Source organism: Gallus gallus, chromosome 2 (genome assembly GCF_016699485.2).
Source record: "Gallus gallus isolate bGalGal1 chromosome 2, bGalGal1.mat.broiler.GRCg7b, whole genome shotgun sequence".
Taxonomy (NCBI): Eukaryota; Metazoa; Chordata; class Aves; order Galliformes; family Phasianidae; genus Gallus; species Gallus gallus.
Window position 1 is genome coordinate 4,037,103 of NC_052533.1, and position 26,175 is coordinate 4,063,277.

The following is a 26,175-nucleotide window of genomic DNA, read 5'->3' on the forward strand; positions in this document are numbered from 1 at the left end:
GAGCAGTGGCTGGTGGAGCTCTGAGTTCCCCAACCCTTGGACCTTGAGGCTTTGCATGCCTCACGTTAAATGATATGACATACTTTGGTGCGCTGTAGAGAGGCAGGTGAGGGTTTTAACAAGGAGACAGGCCACAGCCAGGTGCAGAGTTATATTTACCTGTAACAAATACTCCATACAGAAAGCATACATACAAAACACCCCCGGGGCGTCCCCGGCTCCCCCTGCGGTGCTCGGGGTCTTGGGCAGCGCGGGGGCTTGTCGTGGTGGGGAGCAGCAGCGGGGTTTTGTGGGGGAAGCACTCAGTCACCTCAACAGAGTTTTGACAAACAGTTCTCTCCAGAACTAAATCACATTTCCCAGTGAACAAAGTATAAAAAAATACCATGAGCTGCTACGGCTTCTGCTAAATGCATCTCTGTATACAATCATTTCAAAAATAGGGCTTTTCCAGATCTCCTTAAGCCGTCAGTGACTCAAGTGTCAGTTTGTGTAATTTGTGGTGTTTTCTCCTTTATAAATCTGCATGTGTGTAAGAAGGCACTGAGGACTCAGCATAGCCAGGGCTCTGGAGCAATGCTCCCATGCTCAGTGGGAGCTCAATGCCGGTGCTCCTGACTTGTGAGGTTTTCTTTTTTCACTTACCCTGCTGGTGCAGGGGCTGCAGCTCTCCTTGCTCTCCTGCTTGTGGTCCATCTGCTGACAGAGCAGCCTCAATGGCGAAGGGAAGAGTTTTATGGCCGTGATTTGTGGTGTGGAGCTGCCTTAAAAGGAAGTGCCCCATAGCAGGACACAAGTGTGCACCTTTTAAAGATGAAGCGCTGAGCTGTGGGGTCATTGGGGCTGCAATCCTGGACTGCTGTGCCTGCAGGAGCAGGGTAAGAGGTAACCTGAGGGGCAGGGCTGAGTGAGGGGGAGGATGCAGGGATGAAGGCTTGGCTCTGGTGGACTCTGTCCCAGCTGTAAAGGGAGCGTGGCAGGATGGCACCAAAGTGGTGGATCCATAGTGGAAAGGCAGAGAACTGTTTGGTTAATGAGAGCAGCCTGGGCACTGGGAGGATAGTAGCAAGCTTCTGTCTGGGGCTGCAGAGGATCAGCAATGTTAAATGACAGTGGGAGCTCTGGGATGTGTTATTGCAGTGGAAGCAGTGCAGGATGCAGACACAGTCCTGCACAGGACAAAGCACAGAGGAATGTGCTGGAGGGGCTGGATTTTCCTGCAAAGTGCTGAGCAAGTGTCTGGGCTTGGGTGCTATAGAGGCCAGCCAGCTCCAGGCAAGGGCATGGGGATACCTCTGTGTCCCTGTTCTATACACACCAGAGCCTCCCCTACTCCTCACTGCATTTGGTCCTTCTTCCAACCCAGCACCTTCCCAGGATGGTGCTAGAGCTGCTTTGGGCAAGGGCAGGGCTTCAGTGGTACAATGCTGAGCACAGCAGCACTCCTGAGTATGAAACAAAACAGGGACAGGCCTTTCCTAAAGGGGCTGCAGCCTGTGCTTCCCCTCGTACCCACGGAAGTGGGCAAAGAAAGGGAAGCTCCAGCTCTGCTCCCTGCCCAGCACAGCCTGCCCAAGCCTGTGCTCTCTTCCTTCTGCTTGTGTTTCTGCACTGACTGTGCTTGCTCCTACCTCAGCTCCTGTGTGCCCAGCAAGCAGAGCTGTGTGCCTGTGGGATCTGCCAGCACCTCCCTTCAAGCAGGATTGCTTCCTGGGCAAGGGATACAGATTAAAAAAATAAGTGTGTATTTATAACCACATGTAAAATATTTACAATATGTACACCGTGTGCTGGAGACCCCACTGTGTTTGTCTAGGAGCAGCTCTCACCCCCCATGGGTGTGTGATAATATCCTTGGGGCCCTCAGGAGCCAGCAGAGGCTTTGTGCCACCTCCCACCACTGTGAACATGGGACAGGTGCTGCCTCCATCCTGCCACTGCTGGAGCAAAGGCAACGAGCGGATGGATGGGGTTTGTAATCCAGGCTCCCTGCAGGACAGAAGCAAAAGCACAGAACTTGGGGACCCAGCTGAGAGCAAGCTGAAAGAGAATGGGGGGGGGGGGGAGGGAAGCAGAGCCCCTGCAGGCCTGGATGCAAAATGCTGTGCCAACTGCAAGGCTAGGCTTAAATAATTCACATTGTGGTAAACTTCATTCAAAAGAGGGGAGGAGGAGAGCAGTTACAAGAAGGACACCATGTGCAAAACTGTAAACCAGGGAGGGAGAGGGCTGTAGGCAACCTGTCTCCACATAGGGCTCTCCCAGCCTCGCTCCCCACTCGGTGACGGAACCAGGGAAGGCTGGAGGATGGGCTCCTGCCCTGCTCCTCCTTTGCAGCGTGCCTTTGGCAACGCACACCTTCACAGTAAGAGGGCACAGATGGCCGTTGGTGCGGATGGGAGAGTAACTACATCCTGCTCCACCCCAAAAACCTCTTTGGAAACGAGGGTCTGTTGGGCAGGTGCTGCCAAAGCCGGCTGGCCCTCAGGAGGAGTCGCGGTCCATGCTGCAGCCCAGCGCCTCGATGTCGTTGCTGATGTGTGAGATCATGCGGTCCCACTCGTCCTCCTCCGAGGGCACTGACTGGTCATCCGAGCTGCCAGCCGCGCCGTTGCCGTTGGTGGTGGAGTTGGAGGTGGTGCTCAGCGTCCGCCTGTACCTCCCAAAGCTGTCTGTGATGATACCGCGGCCGTCCTTCACCCCGATGGTTTCCAGGAAGTTCTCAAAGTGTTGGCTGTCCTTCTCGGGAATGAAGGGCCGTAGGCCTTTCCCAGGGAAGAAAATGCAAGGAGGAAAACATGAGCTGCAGTGTTTCACATGGGTAGGGTTTGCTGGAGGAGCTTGGTTTGGGGTTCAGGCTCTGAGCAGTGCTTTTGGGGCTGCTGGTGCTCCCATCTCGTGGCTGTGTGTCGTGATGACAGCCCCAGGAAAGGCAGATGTGTATGGGCCAAGGACAATTCCTGGGGCTGAAGTGGGATTTCCCAGCTCAAAAGGATTGTCTGTGGCTTCATCACTGAGCCATATTGCTGGGCTTTGCACATCTCGTTAATGTAACAGCATTAGCATGAGATTAAGTCCCTCGACAGAGTGCATGCAGAGCACTTGGGGGCCATCTGTCCCCATCTCTGCACCCTGCTGTGGGCCAGCGTCACAGACTGGGCACTGTCACCACGGGGTCACAGCATGGGGTTATGGAGCGAGTGGCTGCATTACAGCAGCCAACACAGCTCTGTCTCAGGAAGCTTCTGGGTGTGCTGCTTACTCTCCTTACCTCTCCCAACCCCACCTTTAGGGCCGTAGTGATCCCCCCCCATCAAGGAAACTGTACACCTGAAAATTTGCAAGACCTCTGGTGGGGGCTGCAGGAGGGAGTTAGAGCTCTGTGATCTTTAAGGTCCCCGTCCAAGCTAAGCCATTCAATGATTCTTTACAGGAAAGCCAAGTCCAAGCTGCTTTTCAGCAGTGTGGTCAATATAAAAGCAGCCTCCCAGCATAGGGATCGTGTTGTGCGTTGGCTTTGGTAATGGCGACATGAAAAGCAAGCAGGCTGCGTGCACAGGGATGAAAGAAAATGCCTTTGTGCTGGTGCAGATGCCTGACTGCACTTCTGCGTGCCCAGGACAAAGGGAGTGGAGGCCACGCTGCCCCCCCTCCCTGTGCTGTTGAGTCACTCTGACTGCTTTCAGCAGCTCTCCATCTAAATGAGAGCAGAAAAAAAAGGCACTATGTGCAGCAGCACCATGCATCTGCGAGTGAGAGCTGGGGCAGGGCCCTGAGCTCAGCCTCAAGGTTCCTTTGCTCCCTGCTATTAATGCTCTTTCCGATTATTAGAGCCAAAGTCAAAGCAAGAAGCTTGAGTTGAGGGACTCTGAGAGCCTCTGAGGCAGTTGGCCTCCTTTTAGTGAAGGGAAAGGAAATGGTCCTGCCTGCTTCCCAGGTAATGGTGTCACCACGTGTCTGCTGGCATTGTGCTTGGTGCACACCTTCCCTCCATGACTGTAAGGTCACACTGTGAGAGCACAAGTCCTTGAGGCACCCTCATCAGTCCAACAAGCTGAACACCCAAACTGTACTGTGTTGAACACCTCAGTGCTTGGCCATGACCCAGCACCTGCTCCAGGGATGCAGGGACATTGAGTGCTACCATTAAGCCACCAAACCAAGGTGTTTCAGGAGCCAAGGAGCTCATATGGAACTCAGAAGACAACCAGCAGCAGGCACAAGCAAAGCCAGACACAGAGGGAAGACACTCACCCAAGAGCAGGAACTTCCTACTGTCCCCATAGAGCTGCTTCAAGTTGATGCAGAACTCATGTATCGAGGCTCCGTTGCGATATTCGTGCAGGAGCATTGCAAACTGCTGGATCTCTTGGGAAGAGAGCTTTGTTCGTAGCTGAGGACATAAGCACATCACAAATGGTGCTGATTTTTTTGGAGCACTCTTTCAGTTCTGATGAGATGGGAGGGAGAAGAGATTGTGGGAAGCCTGGGAATGGGGTTTGCTTGTATTTTGATGAGAGCCACTGAGCTGCGATGATGAACCCAGCAGGATGGGATGGTGCAAACTGCTCTGAGCTGCCAGCTGTCCAGCTTTTTAACTAGGAAAAGCTGTGAGCACACTGCAGAAGTGCAGCTCATGAAGTGAGGGACATGGGAACACTGTGTGTGCCCCACCGCAGTGAGAGGGGACAAAAGGGTGCAGGTGCTTTAGCATGAGAAAGATGAGAGTCTGCACTGGTCTCCAGGCACGAGTTTTCTGAAAAGATGATGCATTCCTACATCAGCATAGACAAAATCACATCACCTGCAGGGCCCAGACAATGCTGGAGCCAACAGGGAGGAGCTCAGACGATGCCAAGGGCACAAATGTGTTCCCATGAGCACCAAAGGGGAAGAAAGCCCTCCCACCCTTCCCCATGGGCAGAGGTTGCCTTGAGGGCACCCTACCGTCATCATGTAGTCCTGGAGCAGCTCCGTGGCTGTAGTGCTCAGCTCGCTTTCGCTGATGGTTTTGATGTGTGGAGACTGTTGTGTCAAGAAGGAAGAGGGAGAGTTGTCACCTGCATCCAAGGTTTCTGGAAAGGAACTGAAACACAAACAGCTTGTGAGCTATCCAGAGCTCCTTGGGCACCTCCTGCTGAGCACAGCATGGGAGAGCCTGGGGGAGTGGTCATGCACAGCACAGAGGGGCTGTCTCTGTGATCTGCTGAATATGAAGCCCTACAGGAGAAGAGATCCCTTCCAGTTGCTTTCTCATTTCAGACCAATGGGGAAAGAGGTCCCCAAACACCTTATTCTGGTGTTAGATTTGAAATTCGCAGATTCTCAACATGGAACAACTGGTTTGCATGTCAGGTTTTCAGCCCACAAACACTGCTGCCATTTTCAGTGGTCACTGATTCAGGAGGAAGAAACATGACAAAGCATCTCTGTGAAAGTCACAGCTTCTCTCTGCACACATGACCTTCCCCAGAAAACTGCAGTAACAGAACAATGAGGCCAAGGATGCTGAGGAGGCAGGACCACAGTCCTGCACAGAGACAGCAAAAATGCTATCAAATGTTCCAGCCAGGCTGATCAGAAACTTTCCAACGTGCAGACTGCAGCACTTCCTGCTTTTGGGCTTAAACCTGACAGACAGCAGGGCTGCACAAATGGGGCACTGTCCCCAGTGCTGAGCTATCACGTTGCACCACGTTCGCTTTCCACTTACACAGTGCTTGCTTCTGTTTCGTATGATTCCTTAACATCCACTTTTGTAGAAGAGTCATCTGCAAGAGAGACATTCATGATGTGGTGGTGCTAGTGAGGCAGAAGCTTAGTGCTTTTCCCAGTCACTGATTTGTGAGGGGGACACACAGATGGTGTTGGAGGGAACGGTGCTGTGCCAGGCTGGTTACAGGCAGATCCAGCAGAAACAGTGAGACAAGGCACAGCTTTATTAACTACCTTCACCCAACACGAATAGAGATGCAAAGGGTGTGAGGGAAAAGGACACACCAAGGCTGGAGACAGCCCTTGTGCCACTCTATCCCCTAAGCAATTAAAAGAAAGGGACTTATTCTCAATACAGAGGTGACCCTGCAGGAGAGGAATAGACATTGGTGAGGATGGGAATGACTTGCAGAGGGGGCAGAGCAAGCAGAGAGGGCAGGGACGTACCGCTGTGCAGGGACATGTGCCGTGTTGGCGTGGACGCACCATCAAATATTGCTCTATCTAAGAAGTCTATTGTGGACTCAGTGTAAACAATCTGGAAGACTTGGCTGAGAAGTGAGCACAGCTCCTCCGCAGTCACCTGAGAAGGGAGCAAGATGTGGTGGTGAGATAATGCAGTGGCTCTTCTTTTAGCTCCTACAGTGTCCCAAGAGGTTTGCCTTGGTGCTAGACATATATGACTTCTCATCACCCTTCCATGATGCCAGGCAAGCGCTCCAGCTCTATTCCACCAACCAGTTTGAGGCAATAGGTGATCAGAAGCTCCATCACCTGAACAATCAGCTCACAGCTATTAGATTACACCCACACCTTGTGCTGATGCTCTGTCCTATTCTCCTGCTGCCTGGGACTGTGGCTACGTGACCTACTTCCCAAATAGGTGCAGTTGCCCCAGGGAACTGTACAGAAAATGCAGCTGAAAAGGAGCACAAAACCCCAGCCTCAAGGCAAAGGGTTTCTGCTGGAGAAGCACACAGGCCAGGATCAAAATCTCTGGGTTTGGATGCTAGATACAACACATTTCCAGGTCAGCATCACAAAAATGCCCCAGCTAGCAAATCCTATTGTGGGATAGATTCAGTTGTCTTCATAGATTTCCTGCTGCCGGAGAAAGCTCCGGGCAGCAGGCACCACAAACAAAGGATAAACATCTTCTGATAGCATCTATGTCTGTCATCCCATTCCCAGTGCAATTCCAGAGTGACTCTGGAGACAACCACACCATGGAACAGTGTGAACTGAATGGTTTGAGCCTTACTTTGTTCTCCGTAGCCAGCACCACCAAGCAGCAAGCTTCCACGGGTACCACACCGCTCTCCGACAGCGAGCCCGAGGTGAGAGCTTTGGAGCTCTCAGCACTGAGACTCTGGCTTGGGGAGATCCCGGGGTCCTGAGCTGAGAAACACACAAATCATCACAGAAAGGCCAAGGTAGTAAGCAAACAATCAGTCCTTGCAAGCCAGGCTGGGCACAGAGCTTTCTATGCAGTGAAAATAGAAATTACAGCAAAGCTTTAGGGAGGTTCTGCACACCGGTCTGGTCTCTAACCCTGCAGGGATAGCAAAGCCCACAGAACAGGAGAGCACAGGATCCCACAACCAGCAGAAAACATACCAGAGGAGAAAGCCCATAGGGGATCCACCTGAGATGGAGAGATGCATTTATTTGTTCAAAGCATTTGAATGAAGAACCTGTAATTTAGAGCAGGTTCCTGACAACTCCATGAATCGCCGGCTTCATTTCCATGGCTCAGACAGCCTCAGGAATCCAACAGCGGAATTACAGCCTTGTAAGTCAGTTATTCATTCATTCTCTAGACTGTCCTTTGCTGTCACAGGGTTTGTAATCCAGTAAGTCTGTCATTACATCTTTTAAGTAGCTCAACCTTCCCCAAACACTTCAGCCCCAAACCATGCAGGTTTAACAAAGACAGAGCTGCTGGGGACAGATTCCCAGGCCCCTCTCAGTGCAGACTGAACATTAAGAAAATATTCTACACCAGAGAGTGGTGGGTATGGAACAGGAAACTGGTCGCAGCCCTGAGCTGCCAAAGCTCAAGGAACATTTTGATGCCACTCTCAGACACAGGGTTTGGGTTTTGGGTGGCACTGTGTGGAGCCAAGAGTTGGCTTCAGTGATCCTTGTGGGTCCCTTTCAACTCAGGACATTCTGTGATTCCATGATTACAAGACCCACAACAAGTACTGTTCTTCTGCCCTTCTGGCTCCCAGAACTACTGCTCAGACTCACAGTCAATGAGAGCAGGGCTGCTTTGCTCATTCCCACAACCCTACAGCCAACATCTGGTTGCCCTTGTTGGCCCCAGTCTACCTGTTTTCAGCACAACCAAATGAGCAGAGTCATCTCGAATGTAGGACACGGATGCAATGTCATGGATGGGGACCCTGAGGATGAGATCTTCTCCATCCCTCCACACCAGCTTGATGTTGTAGGCAGACAGACTGATCACAGCATCGTGCTCTTGGGTCAGCTGCCCTGGAAGCTGATGTGCTCTCTGCAACAAATGCATTTCCATTAAAAAACTGTTTTTTTTTCCCTTTGGTGACTGTTCTATACCTGGATGGAGGTCCTTCACCCTTCTCCTCATCTATCTGCAGGACTTGTTTGCTGGGCCTTCCCGCTAAAGGTAAAATCCCATAGCCTTCTACCAGCTTGAAGATGAAGGGGTGGCTGCAAAGTCAGCTCATACTAGTAAGGTCCATAATCCCAGATAGAGATGGCTCCACACAAAGCTACTCCAGATCCCCACACCTTCCTACAACCTGGTGGAGGGAGATGCCCCTTCTTTCCTCAGTCACCCCACAGTTCTCTCTGAATCCCACGCTTCCTTTCCCAGCTCCAGCAGTGTGTGGCTGCAATTTTTTGTCCAAGGCTTCCCACGCTTGTAACCTAGGGAAAGAGGGCCCCAGACAGACTGGGACTCACCCCCAGGGAAGACCCGCAGCCCTTATAATCATGCTGCGTGCATGTGTTTGAGCTGGTAATGACAGGAACTAGAGCAGCTCATTAGCAGCCTTCTGCAGGGCTGAGCGCTCACCTTCGCGTTATCTATCAGATGCAGTATTTCAGTGCGGCTGGAAGGATTCAGGTACCCTGGGACAGATGTGAGTTGGCCTAAATACTGCAAAAGAGAAAACAAAATGTCATCATATCTCATACGCACACCAAATGAGCCCCTGGAACCCTAGGAAGGAAGACTTCAGCTCGGTGCAAAGGGCACTACCAAATGCCTGGTGTACAGTCCCTATATAAGCTGTTAGATAGCACCCATACGTATGAAAGATCGCTTGTGCTTTTAAGTAATCTTAATGTTTAATAGTTACAGGGACCCACTCCTTCTTGTAGCTACAGGGAGCTCACACACAGATGAGCACTCCCTCCCTTCAGCCCCTGCAGTTAGCAGCAAGCATTCGTTTCCTTTGGTTTTGACCCCTGAGATCAGAGGGAGCATCTTCTCTGTGGGCAGCAACACCAAATATTTCACAGGAACTAAAAAAAAGATGCGATCAGCCCAGAGGCCAGGAAGGAAAAAAGGCCATTTCTGCACTTCAGCAGTGAGAAAGCCACCCCAAAACCCTCTGAAAGTGCAGAGGAAAGCAACGTCGCAGCGCGCTGAGGTTCTGCACCTCCCCAAAGGCTGAAGCTGTAGCATTACAAGAGGAAAAAGAAAGTGAAAGAGCCGTGCTGGGGGAAATGCAGGCAGCCACGGGGTCTGCAAGAGGGGAGCTCGGGTGCCAGGCAGGTAGAGAGTACCTTCACTTCCTTCTCGATGTAGTCGTTCAGCAGGATGTCTGGCTCGACGCGGTCAGGCAGTGACACCACGACGGTATGGAGAGGTCGTCTCTCTGTAACCTTCTCCTGGGCCTTTTTGTCTCGTCCTTTTTCACCCTTCAGGAAGACTCGCTTGAAAGGGGACACGATTCCAGGCTGCAGGGAGAGAAGGAGACAGCGGGGTGTTAGAGGGAAGGGTTCCTACACCAAATTACAGCAAATGAGCAGCTGGTCTGTGCCATGGGCTCCCAAAACCCTTCTGACACTGCATGGCACTGGTGTTGGAAGAGGACAGTGGGGACAGCAACTCTGCAGTGCCCAGAAACAGAAGGACCAGTGCATTTCTGCTCACACTGCTGTATGAACCCAAACCAGCGCAGAGTTGGACTGGGTCAGGTTTTAGAGCTACAAACTGCATTGTCTTCTGGTGGCCAGCAACAGCACACAAGCAAACAATTCATCCCATGGGACTGGGATTGGGTGATGCTTGCTTTCCATCCATCTCCCCATCAAGGGTTCCTTGGGCAACGCTTATGAGGTCTTTGTGTGAAGAGGTACCATAAATGAGATGCTGGAGTGGGCTCAGATCTGGAGTAAGTGTAAAGCCAGAGGTGCTGGCAGATTCTGTAAGCACTGCTTGGGTCTCATGAGCTCACCCTGTCCACACCTGAGCCCCTCCATATCCTGCAAGATCCTCCAGATTCAGTCTGAACATGTTGCAGGAGCAGGGGAACACCCAGGAGCATGAGGACAGACCCACAGACACCAGTCTCTATGGTCCCAAACCATTCAGAGGTCTTTTTGGAAGAGCTGGAGCCGATCTGCAGCCAACAGCTGGCATTTCAGAGCTGCTGCTCACCCAGCATGCTGCATAGCTTCCCATAGAGGGAGCATCAGCACCACCACTTTGGGAAATGCCCTGTGCTGGGAAATCCTACAGACCTGGGAGGCAGCAGGGCTGAGCTGGGGCATGGGAGATGCATGGATCTATGGTGTGCAAAGGAAGATGCTTTAAAAGTGAGTTCATCAAACATAAAGAGACCTTAACAGAAATTGCAAACTTTGTGCGACTTGAGAGAGCAGTAGAGATGAAAAAGCAAAGCACCTGAAGAACTGCTGCAGAGCCTTTGCTGAAACCCACAGCTTGGTCTCACTGAGCTGTTTTTCTAAGTTTAGACAAGCATAAGGGCTCTACAGGAACAAGTGAGATCAAAGTGAGACCTAAATAACTTGAAGCCATTATGCTAGGAGCAGAGGAAAGCTCCTGGTTGAGGAGTATTTACCAGGCTGCACGAGGCACCGCAAGGACGTCAGGGACAGCCCAGCCCTGCAACACTTCCCTTTGAGCAGGGCGTGCCAGGGAGACAAAAATAGAGGAGTTAGTAGGGCAAATGGGACTGCAGACAGCTTAATGGTACTGTGCCTCGCCTGGTGCTGCAGCTGTGCCTGCAGATAACACAGCATCATGGCTACACTGGGCTCTGAGTAAGGAATGTCATCTTCCTGCACCACAAAACTCAGCTGGCTCCTGCCAAAGGGATGGGACACAGGTAACTGCTCTGGGCAGAAGAAATCCCCAAACAAGAAGCTCCCATGCAAAGGGGAGAGATGGGATTCGGCTATTGGAGCCCAATGGGCAGCAATGGGTTTCCTCAGCCCTCTTGCTGGGGTAGTAGCAGGAAAAGAAAGCCCAGACCACACTAAAAGAGCTCAACATGAGGGCATCCAACCCCGAGCTCAGCTGCCATCCTGTAAGGATCTCATTACAACAATAACTTTTAGAAACCAAAAGCAGAGTGATGGCAAAACCTGCCGCCAGAACTGGGACTGTACCACCCAACTCACATTGAGCACACGGATCCAACCCAAAATATCACAGCAAACCAGAAGAAATTCCCACCACCCCCTCATAGCAGCCTGCACAGGGAAGCTCCCAAGCCCTACAGGAGATCCGACACCTCCTCAAAGTAGGAAACAGCCCAGATGCTGCTGTCCAAGATCGGAGGCGTGATGGAGTGTGGCGCAACGACCACGGAGTCCTGGAGCCATTTACCCAACCTACCTCACTCTCCATGGAATGCCCGGCTCCGGAGGAGATGCACAGGGGCTGCTGGTTCCCAAAAGCTGGTCCTTGTTGGGATGGGATGCCCCACTGGTCCCAGGGACCCCAAGCCCCGTGCTCTGTGCCGAAGCACCGGCAAACCTATGTGTACTCATTCGCCTGGCAGCTCGTGTCCCGGAAGCGTGATAACCACAGCTTCCTTCTGTCTCACGTTGCAACAGCCAAAACATGCTGTCTTTGGTGAAAGCAAGTTTTAAAACGGGGAAAAAAAAAAGGAGAAGTGCTGAAGGGGAGGCATCTGTATGTCTGTGGGGGCTCAGCTGGTTTGCAGGGTAGAACTGGGCTGCTTATGGGGCCGACCGTCAGACACCCCATGGGTTTCTGCAGGGCTGTGCTGTCCCAGCACCCACACTCCTACACCCATGGAACCAAAGGGGTTTGTGTGCCAGGAGGGTGATACTCCCAAGCTTTGCCTATTTTCATACAACTTCATACTCTGAGCTCTGTCTCCATCTGTGAGCCCGAAAGCTGCACTGCTTTTTCAGGGTGCGCATTTCCAGCCCTTACGTTTGCAAAAAGAAGACTGCTGGCTCCTTGAAAATGAGGTTACAAGCTGCTCCCAGGGAGCATGACGGGAAGGAGGGGAGCGTGGAGTGAGCCTGGCTGCAAGCTGGGCTCAGAGGAGCAACAAAAACAAGTCACTAATTTTGCAGAGAGAGAATCAATTAAAGTGCCACGCTGGGTGATTTCCCCAGGGAGAGCCACACGGAGCAGAGGTAGGAAGGAGGTCGGGTGGGGATGCATTCCTTAAAATCAATGCAACCAAAGTCAGCTTGCTTTCCTCCCTCTGTTGTCCCAAACTGCAATCCCAATGCCATAGCTGAGCCCTGTTTATGTTTTTTTAGAGGACCCAGCCCACCCAATGCATGCCCACCTACACTTGGCCAACTGGAGGACAGTGAGGAATGCGGGACACCAGCACTTTGCAGAGCATCCCCAAGTCCCACGGGGTCTGGTGGGGACCAGGGATGCTCCCAGACCCTCTTCAGGTTCTGTGGACCTGGTGGAAGAGTTTGCCTTGGCTCTTGCAAGATGCCAAAATAAGCCATTTAGGAAAAAAGGACTCACAGATCTAGGGCATCCTACACTTTATTGGGTGTCCCATAGGCACGTTTATGCTGGTGGGACTCAAGAGGTCCATCAAGGAGATAGGGTCAGGCACGCAAATTTAGGAAGAGCTCAGTGGTGGGCACTGAACAACTCAGAGCTTCTTGGAAAGCATAGCTGTCGCCCCTTGAAGTCATGATTCCTAACACTGTACATTGCAGTATGGCACGGCTGAGGCTGGAGGCCCCTCTGGTCCCCCCCTGCCCCACCTGGGCCATCCGGAGTAGGGTGCCCAGCCCCACATCCAGGTGGGACTGAAGACCTCCAGCAAGGAGACCCCACAGCCTCTGGGTTCCCGTGCAGGGTACTGGCTCCTGCACAGCACAGGGATGCTTCCTGGTGGGCATGGTGAGCTCCAGTTCAGTTCATGCCCAGTGCATGGAGAAACATGATCAGGGGGATCCCACCCATGGCCATAAACTCCTGCAGGGACTGAGGTGGACAGAACCAGACTCTGCTCAGTTGTGCCCAGGGTCAGGGCACTGGGCTGGGGATGATGGTGGTTGTAGCAGACTGCCTGCTGGCCACCAGTACAGAGATTGAGGCTGCTTTCACCCAGGGCCCAGCCTGGCTCTTTATTTCCATCCAAAACTCACTGAGGCTTTGAACAGCCCCTTTAAATATGTTCAGCTTTTTGAGCTGAACACAAAGGAGGAAAAGCATCCCTCCTATTAGCAACAGAAACAGCTTCTTAATCCACTTGAGTGGATTATCTCCAATGCAGACTGGTACAGCTAATTCTCCCACAGCACATCTGCAAGGAGATTAGGGGGAGCTGACAGCACACCAGGCTGGGCAGCAGATCTGAGCAGGTCAGAAACCAGCCCCAAACACAGCAATGGTGTCAGGGATCACTTTGGTCAGGCCAAAAACGTGATAAGGCAACAGCAGAGCATGGAAACCAAACCAAGCCCAAAGGGGCTCTTGGTCACTCTATGGTTGGAAAGGAACAAACAACTACAGCAGCTTGACAAGTCACTCCTACCCAAAGCTGCGCGTGGGACTTAGAGAGAAAACCACCCATTAAATGTGCTTGGTGTAAGTGCTTTCATCTCTGTGCTTCTTCCTCATGCACCTGTTTTGAAACAGCAGCAAGATCAACTCCCAGATTGGCACAATAAAATCCTGCAGCCAAACTGGAGATCTACATATACGTACACATCCGTGGTATATACACAAATATAAAGTATTTGGGTGCTGAAACGTTAATTTGAACCATTGTGAATGTGCCTTCTTGAAGCTGAGGTCTAAGAGCAGCTTCAGTCTTCCATCGGCCAACAGGAAGCACTACAGAAAGGATCTGAGCAGCGCTCGGGGTCGTGGTGCCAGGCATGGAGCTGCAAGTGAATCAAGTGAAGCTGCAGGCAGGTAGCTAAGATTGGGAGCAGAAAGGCAGCATGTACAGCTCTGGCTGCTGCCAGTCCTCTGCTTGAGGGGTCAGAGACACAGGCCATTCCCCATTGGGCTCCGGGAGAAGATTGAAGCCAAACATGCAACAACTGCACCTAAGTGCAGCTTATGGGTGCAAAGCATCCTCTGCCTGCCCCAAACTGGCCCCTGTAAGGGGTGGAGAACATCAGAAGCCAAATCTTGGCTTCCCCCTAGGCAGACTGGGCTGGAAAAGTCAGGACTGGAGAGGAAAAATGCAGGAGCAATGGAGGGAGTGATGCTGGGCTTTGCATCTCTGTTTCATGCAGCTTCTCCAGCATAAGGAGATCTCACTGTAGTCTGATCCGGCTGCTTCCAAGCTCCATTAGTCACCCAGCCCCTCCTGGTCACCGTAAATCCCACCTAAAGCCTCTGGAGGGGATCTCATTGCCCCTCTCAACCATTTCTGCTGGGCTTCAGGGAATCTGCTGTCATCTCCTTGGGGCTGGGAGGCCTGTGATAAAGACTAGACCAGCTGGAGCATCACTAGCACAGCAAGTTAGGAAAAAGAAATTAAGATTCTTAGCTCAGCCAGAAACACTGTATTCAGTTTCAAAGCTGCTCCTTTAAACAAGAGCATAATTAAGTAATGCAGAAACATGGTTCCCTTGAAAACAGAGAGCCAGTGCCCAAGTCAGCCTTAAGAAAAAATAAACAATGAAAGAGCTTCAGCCTAACACATCAGTCACACAAAAACCACTCACAGAACAAGGCACAGAGCTGTGTTTTCATGTTTGGGACTGCCTTGCCAGCCATGCCTCCAGCCCCACAGACAGGACTTTCCTTTAAGGCAGGAGGAAAGGAATTTTCCCTGGCTATTTTTAGCAGAGCCTTGTTCCTCCTCCCAAAGATTCCTCCAAGTCTCCACCTCCCACTGCTTTCACCTCCCAGAGTGCATCCAAGTGAGGCTCATCCATGCTGCTGTGTCACTGCAGGAGCACACAGGCTTCCCTCAGTGCAGCTCCAACCCTCCAAGCAAGCAGCCTTGTGCCCAACATCCCAAAGGCATCAATACAGCCTCTGAGTGAATTTGCTGCTTCTCTGAAAAGCAGCAGTGCCTTCTAAGCCAGATTTCAGCTCCGGCTGTCCCATAGTGCAGCAGAAGCAGCTCATAGCTCTGATCTTGTGAAATATCAGCTCCTGGACTTGGCTTAATGTGTAGCTGCCTCCTCCCCATTTCACAAGTCCAGATGGGACTGGGCAGATGTAAGCTGTGTGGACAAGGGATGAACAGCCCATACCTTTGCATTCAGTGGATCTGGAACACATTGATGCTGGAGGGTTCAGGGTGGGAAACAGCCTTCCTCATCACCAGCACCTCCAGCACATGGCCCTCTGGGTCTTCATGTGTTGTGAACCTTTTTCATCTATACCCCTTAGCAACCTTTGTGGGGGGGGTGGGGAAATGCAGTGAGGCTGGTTTGTATGCAGCCATTCAGGAATATGTGCTTGGAGCACACATTCGGAGCTACTATATTGTAGTTCCACAGATTCCATGGGGTTCTGCCAATACTCAGTGATCAAAAGGGCTCCTACAAAACCACTGGAGTGCATGAGACCAGGAAAAGCAGACTTCTAAGAACTAGGAGGTGCTGAAGCTGCCCAGCCACAGGCAAGCCCACTAATTTCCTTGCTGAACTGTATTTTCTGTTACTGTGATTTCTATTTCAGCAGCTTGTTGTGCTCCAGGGCAGATCCTGGGGACGTTGCATCTTTGTCCCATCCCCCAAGGAAGGGTCACACACAGGTGATAAGACAGAGGAGAAGAAGGAGTGCTCACCTCCCCCTTCGGAACCTCTGAACCTCAAGTTGCTCTGAGCACCCTGATCTAATTGTAGGTGTCCCTGTTCACTGCAGTGGGGTTGGGCTAGATGGCCTTTAAAGGTCCCTTTCAACTCTAATGAACTGATGGAGATGTGTGCTAGCTGATAGACTTTTATGCGGACTACCAGGTGAAGATCTGAGGAATCTTCTGGCAGCAAGAAATAAGCTCTGGTTTGTTTTAGCACATCCTCTGGGGCTCCAACATTTTGAGATAGTCACTGAACCCCATGCATTAAAAACATATGTTTGCAGCTTCAAGCATTTCTTGTCCTCTATGTGCACAAACCCCAGTGCTGAGGGCACTAAGGATCACCTCCTCCTTTCCCTTAAAGCACACAACAGTGATGCCAGCTCCTCCAGGAGTCCTAAAAGAGGAGCCCTATGACAGCCTCTGCAATGGGATATCTATTACCTGGCTGTCCACACATGCATGGAGCAATGCCAGGGGCTGCCACACATCCAGCTGCAGATCTAGCTTCTCATGGGAACCCTGATGCACAGCACAGTTAAAGGCCAGGAATTAATGCCTGCATTCTTCCAGCAGCCATCCAAGGATGATTATTTTGACCAGCTTGTTTGAGATAAAGCTCTCCAGATCACTAGTTGAGATTCCTGTCCCTTCAGCCCCACAAAAGACTCGGGGGAATGTGTTTTACAATTTGATTTTGCATCACAGCTTAGGAAGTCAACACTGAGTTATTTAGGACACCCAAAAACCACCTTCTCCCAAAAGCCATTTCTCCCTGTGCACACACACCTCAGCCAGCTGTTTCCTATAAGCTGAGTCACCAGGGAAAGCAGTGCCACTACTGTCACTGAACAATGGTTCTGTGCAGGTCCTGCAAGGAACAGTTCCCACAGTGACATCCTGGGAGCAGAGAGCAGACCTGTTCCAGGTTCAAGTGCAGCTTCAGCTTTATTTAAAGCCTCCCAGAAGCTGCTTGCAGGACATTCAAACCCACCCAGCCAGGCTCGTCTGTGTCAGACCACTCAGGCTGCATTCCTCTCAGCAGTAACCACCAAGAAGCCCTCAGCTGCAGGCAGGCACCACAACCACTCCACATTCACATCATGACACTCTGGGGCTTCAACATCTTGCAAAAGGGCTTGGCAAACCCACATTTCATGGTTCAAGTCCTTCCTCCTCCTGCTAATAGGTAGCAGATCCTTCTGCTGTGCTGAATGTCCAGGGAGGCACAGCCTGCCAACACTTCAAGCTGCTGCCTTATAAGATTAACCACTTCTTGCACACTCCCCAAAGAGGTATCAATTTTTAGGTGATATGAAATGAGCCACCACGCTGTCCTGATATCATGGGCACCACTCAGATCACCCCTATCTTCATCCTGGCTACCTGTATACTAAGAAACAGAGATAGCAAACACTTTTTTCTGCACAAGGTGATCTGTGCCCTACACGTGTCCTCTGTAGATGTTAATAATGCTGCTGCAGAGCCAGTGAGGCCTCAGCTGTTGATTCCTGCAAGAAAAGGATATGGAGTCCTGAGCGTTCCCACCCAAGAGCAATATGAGTAATCAGAGCTGGAAAATACTCCCAAGGAGAGGTCGCAGGAAGCGTGCTTTAAAAAACAAAGCCCTGCTGCCCTAATAGCAGGGCCCCTGCATCCCTGAAAGCAGCACCTGGGAGAAAGGGCTCAGTGCCATGTGGGGGTGTGAACAAGGTTGGATTTAGTCACCTACCTCCTGCCACCCAGAGCTGTTGCTCCTCTGCTCCCTGAAGAAGGTGGGAGGACAGCAGCTCCACAGAAACACAGCTCTCCAGCTTGTTGGTTGGTGGGCATGATGGCTGCATCCCACTGCTACAGCTCCTCATGTGAGCTCAGCCATGCTGCAGAGGTTTTCCAAATTCCCTGACTTTCATTCAAGCTGCTCTTCCAAGGGGGTTTACAGTGTATGGCACACAGGAGAAATTAAAGCAGGAAAGGTGGCTATTTCCTTTTCTCATTACAGAAGTATTTCACTGACCCAGTAAGAAATAACAAAACAAAGGCAGGGAAGCCCTGAAGTTCACTTTGCCTCCTGCTCACCCTTTGTAGCATGAAGTGAACTTTTTGTGTGTGCTCCTGGTAGATAAACACAACACAGAGTTTTATGCAAGTCAACTTACACTTGCATAGAGCTCTTCTGAAGGTCCAGGCTTCCTAGCTGTTACCTGTATCCTCACCTACCCTTAGCCACTCAATAAGCACAGAGAAGTGCTGCTGGCACAAGCACCTGGAGCTCCTTGCTTTCAGCATGACTGCATGCTGAGCCAGGTTAGGAAGCAGAGTGAGCACACTAGGAGGCCTCAGTGCTTAAGGACAGATGGACAGCCTCAGAACAGACCCAGGATTGCTCAGCCCTCTCTAGGAGGGCATGGCAATACTGAAAGGATAACAACTGTTTGGGGAAAGGCTTTGCAAACCCAGGCAAAATGAAGCACATGTCTGAGCTGGCCAAGGCCTAAAGGCTGCTTTAGCCACAGCTCAGCCTGATTTCTAACATCTGCTACAAGCCAATCAGGAATATTTATTTACTCCAAGTTCTGCCAAGGGGTGGAGAAAGAAGCAATTTAAGAACCCTTTTACCACTGATATTCCTGCTCAGAGGAATTCAATTGCAGAGGGGAAGTAAGATCTCTCATTACACACAGCTCACAAATGGGTCAGCTGGGCTTTGACCTTTGTGCTCTGCATACTCTGGCTTCTGCCATTATCTTGGCAGTTCCATTGGCTTCCATAAATCCCTTTGCTTCCTTGTGCTTGCTGCCAAAGCTCACTTATTTCAGGCTATTTCCACAAGCTCTCTGCACTAAATGCAGGCTGACCCATCTGCCAAGGCCTTCAGTTCAGTGCACTGCTATGGGTCAGCTCCACAGCCCTCCTGTTTTGTCCAGCTCAACCACCAGAAATAAGGGCTGTATCAAAGAAACCACACAAATTCTCTTCCCTGCACTCACAGTAAGGCTGCAGCATAATTCACCCTACATTTCATCCCCACATCCTACACTACCTGCCCCTAATCTTGGACACAGGGTTAGAGCTGACATGCTGAACTTCAGTTATCCTACCCTGTTCAGTTTTGGGCCCCTTGCTAAAAGAAAGATATTAAGACCCTGGAGCATGTTCAGAGAATGGCAACAGAGCTGGTGAGAGGTCTGGAGCACAAGTGTGATGAGGAGTGGCTGAGGGAGCTGGGGTTGTTCAGTCTGGAGAAGAGGAGGCTCAGGGAGACCTTAGTGCTCTCTATAACTACCTAAAGGGAGACTGTGGTGAGGTGGGTGCTGGCAAGTGGACAAGAGGGAACAGCCTCAAGTTGCACCAGGGGAGGTTCAGGTTGGACATTAGGAATTACTTTTTTCCAGAAGAATGGTCAGGCACTGCAATGGGCTGCCCAGGGAGGTGGTAGAATTGCCAACTCTGAAGGTGTTCAAGAAACATTTAGATGTGGTATTGAGGGACATGGTTTAGTGGGAGCTATTGGTGATAGGTGGTCATCTGGACTTGGATGATCTTGGAGGTCTTTTCCAGCCTTGGTGATTATGATTCTAAGGAGAGCAGCTCAATGCTGTCCTCCCTCAGTGAGCACCTTACATAAATGAGCTGCTTATCAAGCAAAGCACAGCATCCAGACCTCGTTCCTTTTCTCAGTAGGGCTTCTATGATTTCTATGCCATCAGCACAGCTCAGGTGCTCCTCTCCCTCACCTGAGGCTTCTGGTCTTGATCCCATTTCTGGCAGACATCATTTAGCAGCTCCAAAGCTTTGCCAGACTTTTGGAGGGGGTTTGCCAATCTTCCTGTTCTGTGCCCAAGATGCTCTCAGCCTGTCATCACCTCTCTGTCAGTGCCAGGCTGCTCGCAGACATCTACAGCCCAGGGCTTCCCACTGGTGGTCCCAGCCATCTCTGAGCATGGGGAATACACATACAATAATCACATAATGAAAGCCCTGGGAGACCAGGATCTGTGTCATGAGGCTTTGTCATAGGAACAGAAGTGGAACAAAGTCATTCAAAACCTAAAAGGAGGTTTACAACCTGACATGGATGTGTAGATCAGTTCCAAATGCTTTATCCTGCTCACCTGCACCAGGCATACAGTATAGAAGATCATTCCCATTCTGCTTTATACCCACAGATCTCAGCAGCACCTTGGTCACAGTGAGCTATCTCATTCCAACTGTAACTTCAACTACAGTACACCTTCATGCATCAGACAACCACTACAGCTATCTGTTTGCCAGATACCAGAATAACCCACCCAGCAAGAGCAACTAGCAGCACCAGAACAGCTCTCAGCTGTGAATGAAAGCAACAAGCAAACTTTTGCTTCTAGCAAAGGCCTGCTGAAACCCAATTCTGGAGGGCTTGCCACCGTGGCAGCTCTCCAGGCAGCCTGCCTTCCAAGGACCAAGCATTTCCTGCTGTATTTTTATCATGTTATGTGGGCTGAGCTGCAGGTTCCTTTGTGGCAGTGGGTATGGAATACACACACTGATACAGACAGCAATTTCTGCACACTACAGCAATGCCTGTTAAGCATCTGGCAGAAGATACACAGTCTTCACACCCCAAAGCACAGCTCTGGAGCCAGTGCTCAACTCTAGGGTTTTGCAGAGCGTGCTGTAGTTGTGATTCCAGGGATCCCAAGCAAACGTGGGGCTTCCTCATCATATCCCTGCAGATGCAGCAGCTGTTTGAGTCCACAGAGTTCTCCAGTCTCATCTGGAACCACCTTGGACCACAAGACTTCGTGTGGCTTCCCCAGCACAGAGCCAGATGTTTCAGAGGGACAAAACACAGTGATGGATGTTACACAAGCACACAGGAGACAGGATGAGAACCAGAGTGTTCCATACTGCTCTATAAAACAAAGAGAAATGAGGTGAGGGATGCCTCATGCTTTTTTCCTGGGATTGGAAACCAGAGTGCAATGCTTCCATAATGGAAAGTTTTGTTGAGTGCAAGTTGCATTTTCAGAAGTTGGTATCATTGCCTCAGCTATTTGTGAGCTCTGTAGTCTCTGGCTTTGTCTGCCAGCCTTTACAGACAACAAAGCAAGAATTTACCAAATTATATGGTGGTTATTTTGCACAGAACAAAACCCATAGCAGTGAAAACTACTCCAAAACAGGCAATGCAAGCCCAGAGAAAATGTGCATTGCATTAAGCACTGCTGCAGGGTGTGCCCTTCCCCATGTCGCAGCAGCAAAGCAGCACCAGTGCCCAGTGACACCCCCCTTGAGGCAGGGTCTGCTTCCCAAACATCCACCATCCTGCTGCTCACGCTAACAGCAGCAGGATGCATCCTGCCAGAGCTGGGATACAATTTATTGCTCCTATTTCCACAGATTGCCTCATCCCCACTATCTGTACGTGACACCCCATGGCTGTCACCTATCCTGGTTGAGCTGGTCTGCCCCATGACCAACATCCAAGTGAGCCTGCCCTCAGCCACAGCTGCTCTTCGTATCCCAGTCAGCACCAGAGGAATGAAAGAGTTCTTGCAAAGCCAGAGCTGACCAGAATCGGAAAGTCCATCTTTGTGCTGGTACAGAACCCAGGAGCCCACACACAGGCCTGTTCAGGCCTTATCCTCTGGAAGAAGGACACAGATGAGGCAGCATTTACTAAGCACACCATGCACACAGGTAGAAATGAGGACAAGGACAGGGCAGCTCTGCCTGCAGCTGAGCAGTGAGGCACAGCCTGCAACAGTGCTGGAGTAGGGCAGAAGCAGCAAACATGAACACTGAGTGCTTCCTCCTGCCTATTCCCATCCAGGAAGACACCAGGTTTCTTGGTATCACTACCCTGATGCCATCTTTCAGGGATGGCATTGCTGGGAAGATGCTAGGGGGAAGGGCTACTGCAAGTGCATAGCTCAGACCAAGACTCTTGCTGCAGCCAAGGAAGCAGCTGGGGCTGGAGTGGCCATCAAAAATCCTTTGGTTCAATCAAGCTGTGGATCTTGAGATTCTGGCAGCACTATTTGAGGGATCTGCATTGCATGTGAAGTACCTGAGCAGTGCTGGAAGGTCACCTGCTGCACACAGCAAGCCAGCCCCATTCTCACACCCTATTCTTCCTCAGCTTCCCACTCCTTCTAGCCACCTACCCCTGTTTTCACCCCACATTTCTCCGCTTCAAGCCTCAAGCCAAGATGTGCCCACCTTCACTCAGCCTCTGCTCCTTGTATTATCAAAGATCTTGATTGTCTTCCACAAAAAGAGGCTCCCACTCTGTTCTAGCAAACAGGCTGAGGTCAAAAGCAGCCAAGAATAGGATCGTCCTGCCAAGCCCCAATGGCAAGCAGAGCAGAAAACTCAGAGGGGAGCAGCTGCAACAGAAAATCCAGTCCAGTAGGTACATCAACTTCCCTGCCAAAGCTTGGCTCGTGAGACCACAGCAGCTGGCAAATGCTAAGCCTGCTTCCCAGCTCAAAGGCCACCCCTTTGGAAAGAGCAGGAGGCCAGATTTATTCACCACTGAGCTTCTGAATGCAGGTGGAGATTCTGAGCAAGATGAAGGAAATGCTGATTTGCACTTGGGGTTTTCCCAAGCTTCAGCTGATGTAGCCAGCACCAATGCTTGCAGCTGCAGTTTAGCAGGACAGCAGTGAAGTCCAGCAGTTCTCCAGGAGCTGCACCAGGATCCTTTGGTTGTTCTCACCTACAAGACTGAACTGTCAGCAAGGGAAGGTGAGAACAGGGCATGTGCTTTAAGCCTGCCATGGGACCAGGCACAACCCTCACAAGCAGCACATCTAGCCCCACTAAAAGGGACACACCAGGGGCAGAACACAGCAGCTTGTCCTCCACAGTTATTCTTCAATATTTCCCTGAACATGTGTGTGCAGAGATGAGAAAGGAGGTATATGCTACTTATACCATCAGTGCAACCTCCTGCATGCTGCAATGCATCCATAGCACAGCTGTGAAGCACAAAGCACCCAAGGAGAGCGCACATCAAGCAGCTGAAGCCTGAGCTCTCACAAAGCATCCCAGCCCATCCAGCAAACTGCACAGTGCCCTTGGAAGAGCTGGGGATCAGATAGTGGCTGCTGCAGTGGTCTTGGAACAGGAAAAAGAGTAATTGGTGGCAGAGCTAGCCTGCAGGAATGTTCTCCATATGGTTTGCTGCAGTTGAAAATGCACACCCAGGCTAAGCCCTCCATGCTCAAAACCACACAGAGCCCAAGTAGTTGTGTGCTTCCATTAGTGTGAAAATATCCAATGGAACTAAAAAAAAATATAATGATCTAGTATCACTGAAGTGGCCTGCATAATCTCACAGTGAAGTCATGGAACAGCCACCCCACAGCCACAGACTCCCAGACAGGAATGCTTCTAGTACAAATACCACATGCTCAAGACAGCAAGGGACCATCCTGCAGCTCCTTATCCAGCAGAGCCCTGTATTGTACCAGAAACTCTGAAGAAATGGAGCCTCCATCCCAGTCCCTTTGTATTTCTTATATTAGGGCTGGGAGCTCATACTGCAGCATCCAACATAACGAGAACCAGCCCCCTTACTTTTGGCAGACATTTTCCAATGATCTGCACAAGAAGGAATTGCCAACATCCTGAACACAAACCAGCACTGAAAGGCACAAAGAATTCAGTGCCATGGATCAGCTCTACAAGCACATCTGGCAACTGACCAAGCAGCCCCATGCAGCAGATCAATTCATCCCAGAAACAGGGGAAGCGAGCAGACACCAAAGAGCTAGGGTTTACTGGAGCCAGTGAAGTCAGAAAGCTCACACCAACATCTGATACACAAGTATTTGTAAGATTTATAGAGTTCCAGTTTCAGCCAAGACCTCATCTGTGCAAGCCTGCTCCTCCCCAGACTGGGATTTTCTTCCTAGTCCTGACCAAAACTGTCCCAATTCTACTTGTTAATAGGGCTAAAGAAACCCAGTCTCTGTGCTTCGACCCATAAGCTCACTGGCTGTGGGCCAGTCACCTGCATCCTGGGAAGATCCATGTTGTATGTAAAGCATAGGGAAGAGCTTTCCCTAAAGCTCCCAGAGCTGGGAACCACAAAGGCACAATGGATGAATATGCCAAATTAGCTATCTTTGACAGCAATTCAAGCTCCAAAAAGCTGCAGGGATATGCTTGAGGGTCACTTAACTTCATAGAGATGGAAAAATCAGTGCTGAGAGAACTGCAGCCATGCCCTGGCTTCACAAATGCCACAGCACTGAAATGAAGCCACACATGCTTGAATCATAATCAGCCCTGCCCTCATCTGGGGACCAAATCTGCAGTGTGCCAGACCTCTGCAGACATCTGTTAACCAGAGACATGCTTTGGCACTGAGCTGCTTTCAGAGTGTCTCAGCATGCTCCTTGAGCATTAGGATCATCAATGGCACAGTGATGCCAGTGCCATGTCCAGTTTGGTGTCATCAGTATGAGACTGGGATGTGCTGGGACAGGGACCGGGTTGTGGAGGTGACAAAGAGTGGGGCAGCTGGCACAGGAGGGGAGACTGGGAGAGGGGGTGTGGGGCAGCCACAAGAAGAGAAGGTTCCATGAGATTATACCAGGCTGTACACCAGTAGGGATAGTGAGGAAAAACCCACCCTTTCTCAGTGGGGCACAAACCAAACCACAGCAAATTCCACTCAAACACTTTGTATAGCCTGAGGTTGAACAGACTGCAGGATTTGGATTGGATGGACTCCAGAACTCCCTTCCAACCCTTACAGTTCTGTGACTTCCACCCTTAGAGATCTCCAGACCCAATGGGGGTCTGTCCCAGCAGCCTGCTCCACTGACTCTGGAGAAGTCACTTCTCCACAGGAGCCAGCTGCCTCCTCACTCCCTGTGGTGAGGCAGACAGGAAGAGCTCCCTCCAGATCCTGAGAGCTCTGTCTTCCCAGAAGCTGTCCTTCCCTTCGTCCAGGCTATACCTACACCACAATTCCTCCTTCAGCTCTCCCCAGCTCCAGATGACAGCAGACAGTACAGCAGAGCTCTCCACCCAGTCACAGTGGCACACATACATACTCAGGGGGGATCATTTCGCAGTGTAGAATTTAATGCTGATTTGTTTTTCTGCTGAACAGCAGAAGCCCGGTGTGGAGATGAGAGCTGCTTCCAGAATGGATCATTCCTTATGAGGTATTCCAGCCAAGCACCATCTTCACAGCTTGCTCCTACACTACAGCTGAAGTTACTTTGCAATCATTTGCAGCCTGGAGAGTGAGAGTTCATAGAGCAGAAAGGGATTTCTGAGCAAGGAAACGTTGTGTGCTGAAGAACCACCTACAGAAGTCGTGCCTGCCCCACACCCACACCGCTGATCCCACCACACTGCACACAGCTCACAGGCAGCACAGCCCCTATAAAGCCCTCCTGGGAGGATGAGGAGCCACATCTCCTTCTCTGCACAGAGCACTGAGCAAAACCTTCCCGATGTGACCCCACATTAAGCACCCTGTGCGACTCAAGAGAAAACCACGACAGACCCCAACTCCTTCAGCATCCCACCACCTCACAGCCTCCAGCAGGAAGCTCTGCTGCCACCTCCCGAGGTCCCACTTACTGCAGCATCCCCAGCTGAGACAGCACCAAAAATAGTGCATTCCCCCACAGTTATGTCACTAAAGCCGCAGGAAGGATTCATTCTGCACAGCGGCTCAGGCTTTGTTTCCCCTGTGTAAATAACGCCATAAAACGGGACTGAGCAGCAGGGAAAGAAACACAGCCGTAAATCGATGAGGCGGAGGTGAGTGGAGCAGCACTTTTACCTCACAACGGTGACACGAAGGGCCCAGAGGAGCGGCCCGGCTGCCGGTGCAGGCCGCACCCCCAGCCCCGCTCTCACCTTTTTGCCTTTCTTGCCCTCCTCCTCCATGGCTCCGGGAGCGGCGGCTGCAGCGGCGGCCCCGGCCCCCTCCGGGGCATCCCCGCAGCGGCCCTGGGGCGGCGGGGCGAGGCTGCGCGGGGCCGGGAGACGACAGAGCAGCCCCAGGCGGCGGTTGGACCCCGGGCCGCCTCAGCGCCGCCAACCACTTTTCAATCCTGCCGCCATCTTGGGCGGCGGCTTCCCGGCGTGCGCCGCGCGGCGCCCGGAGGACTGACGTCAGTCCTCCTCATGAGGGGGGAAGTACTGCGCGTGTGCGACTCGGCCCCGCGCTCACCCCACCGCTCATTTGCATAACCACGCC

At 51.4% G+C, this 26,175-nt stretch overlaps 1 protein-coding gene across 2 annotated transcripts; it reads right to left on the reverse strand.

The window, feature by feature from the left end:
• Nucleotides 1-136: 136 nt before the first annotated feature.
• Nucleotides 137-26,064, reverse strand: CCM2 (CCM2 scaffolding protein). Of its 2 annotated transcripts, none has more exons than NM_001197144.2 (10): nucleotides 25,833-26,064; nucleotides 9,493-9,666; nucleotides 8,777-8,860; nucleotides 8,050-8,233; nucleotides 6,977-7,113; nucleotides 6,163-6,298; nucleotides 5,714-5,771; nucleotides 4,948-5,086; nucleotides 4,255-4,393; nucleotides 137-2,765 (listed from the first exon to the last, which is right to left on the reverse strand). In NM_001197144.2, exons 1-10 carry the CDS (start codon nucleotides 25,860-25,862, stop codon nucleotides 2,485-2,487), a joined length of 1,362 nt encoding a protein of 453 aa, NP_001184073.1. In that variant the 5' UTR covers nucleotides 25,863-26,064; the 3' UTR covers nucleotides 137-2,484. The 2 variants fall into 2 exon arrangements, with proteins under 2 accessions (NP_001184073.1, XP_015136581.1); XM_015281095.4 differs by lacking the exon at nucleotides 25,833-26,064 and adding an exon at nucleotides 11,573-11,748.
• Nucleotides 26,065-26,175: the final 111 nt, after the last annotated feature.

Bases quoted from the DNA above. Each gene is read 5' to 3' on its own strand.
- CCM2 (NM_001197144.2), bottom strand. From the start codon at position 25,862: ATGGAGGAGGAGGGCAAGAAAGGCAAAAAG. The intron at 8,234-8,776 runs GTGAGCGCTCAG...CATTTGTTGCAG, and splicing joins ATCTGATAGATAACGCGAAG to AGAGCACATCAGCTTCCAGG. The intron at 4,394-4,947 runs GTAGGGTGCCCT...TTATGTCCTCAG, and splicing joins TCCAGGACTACATGATGACG to CTACGAACAAAGCTCTCTTC.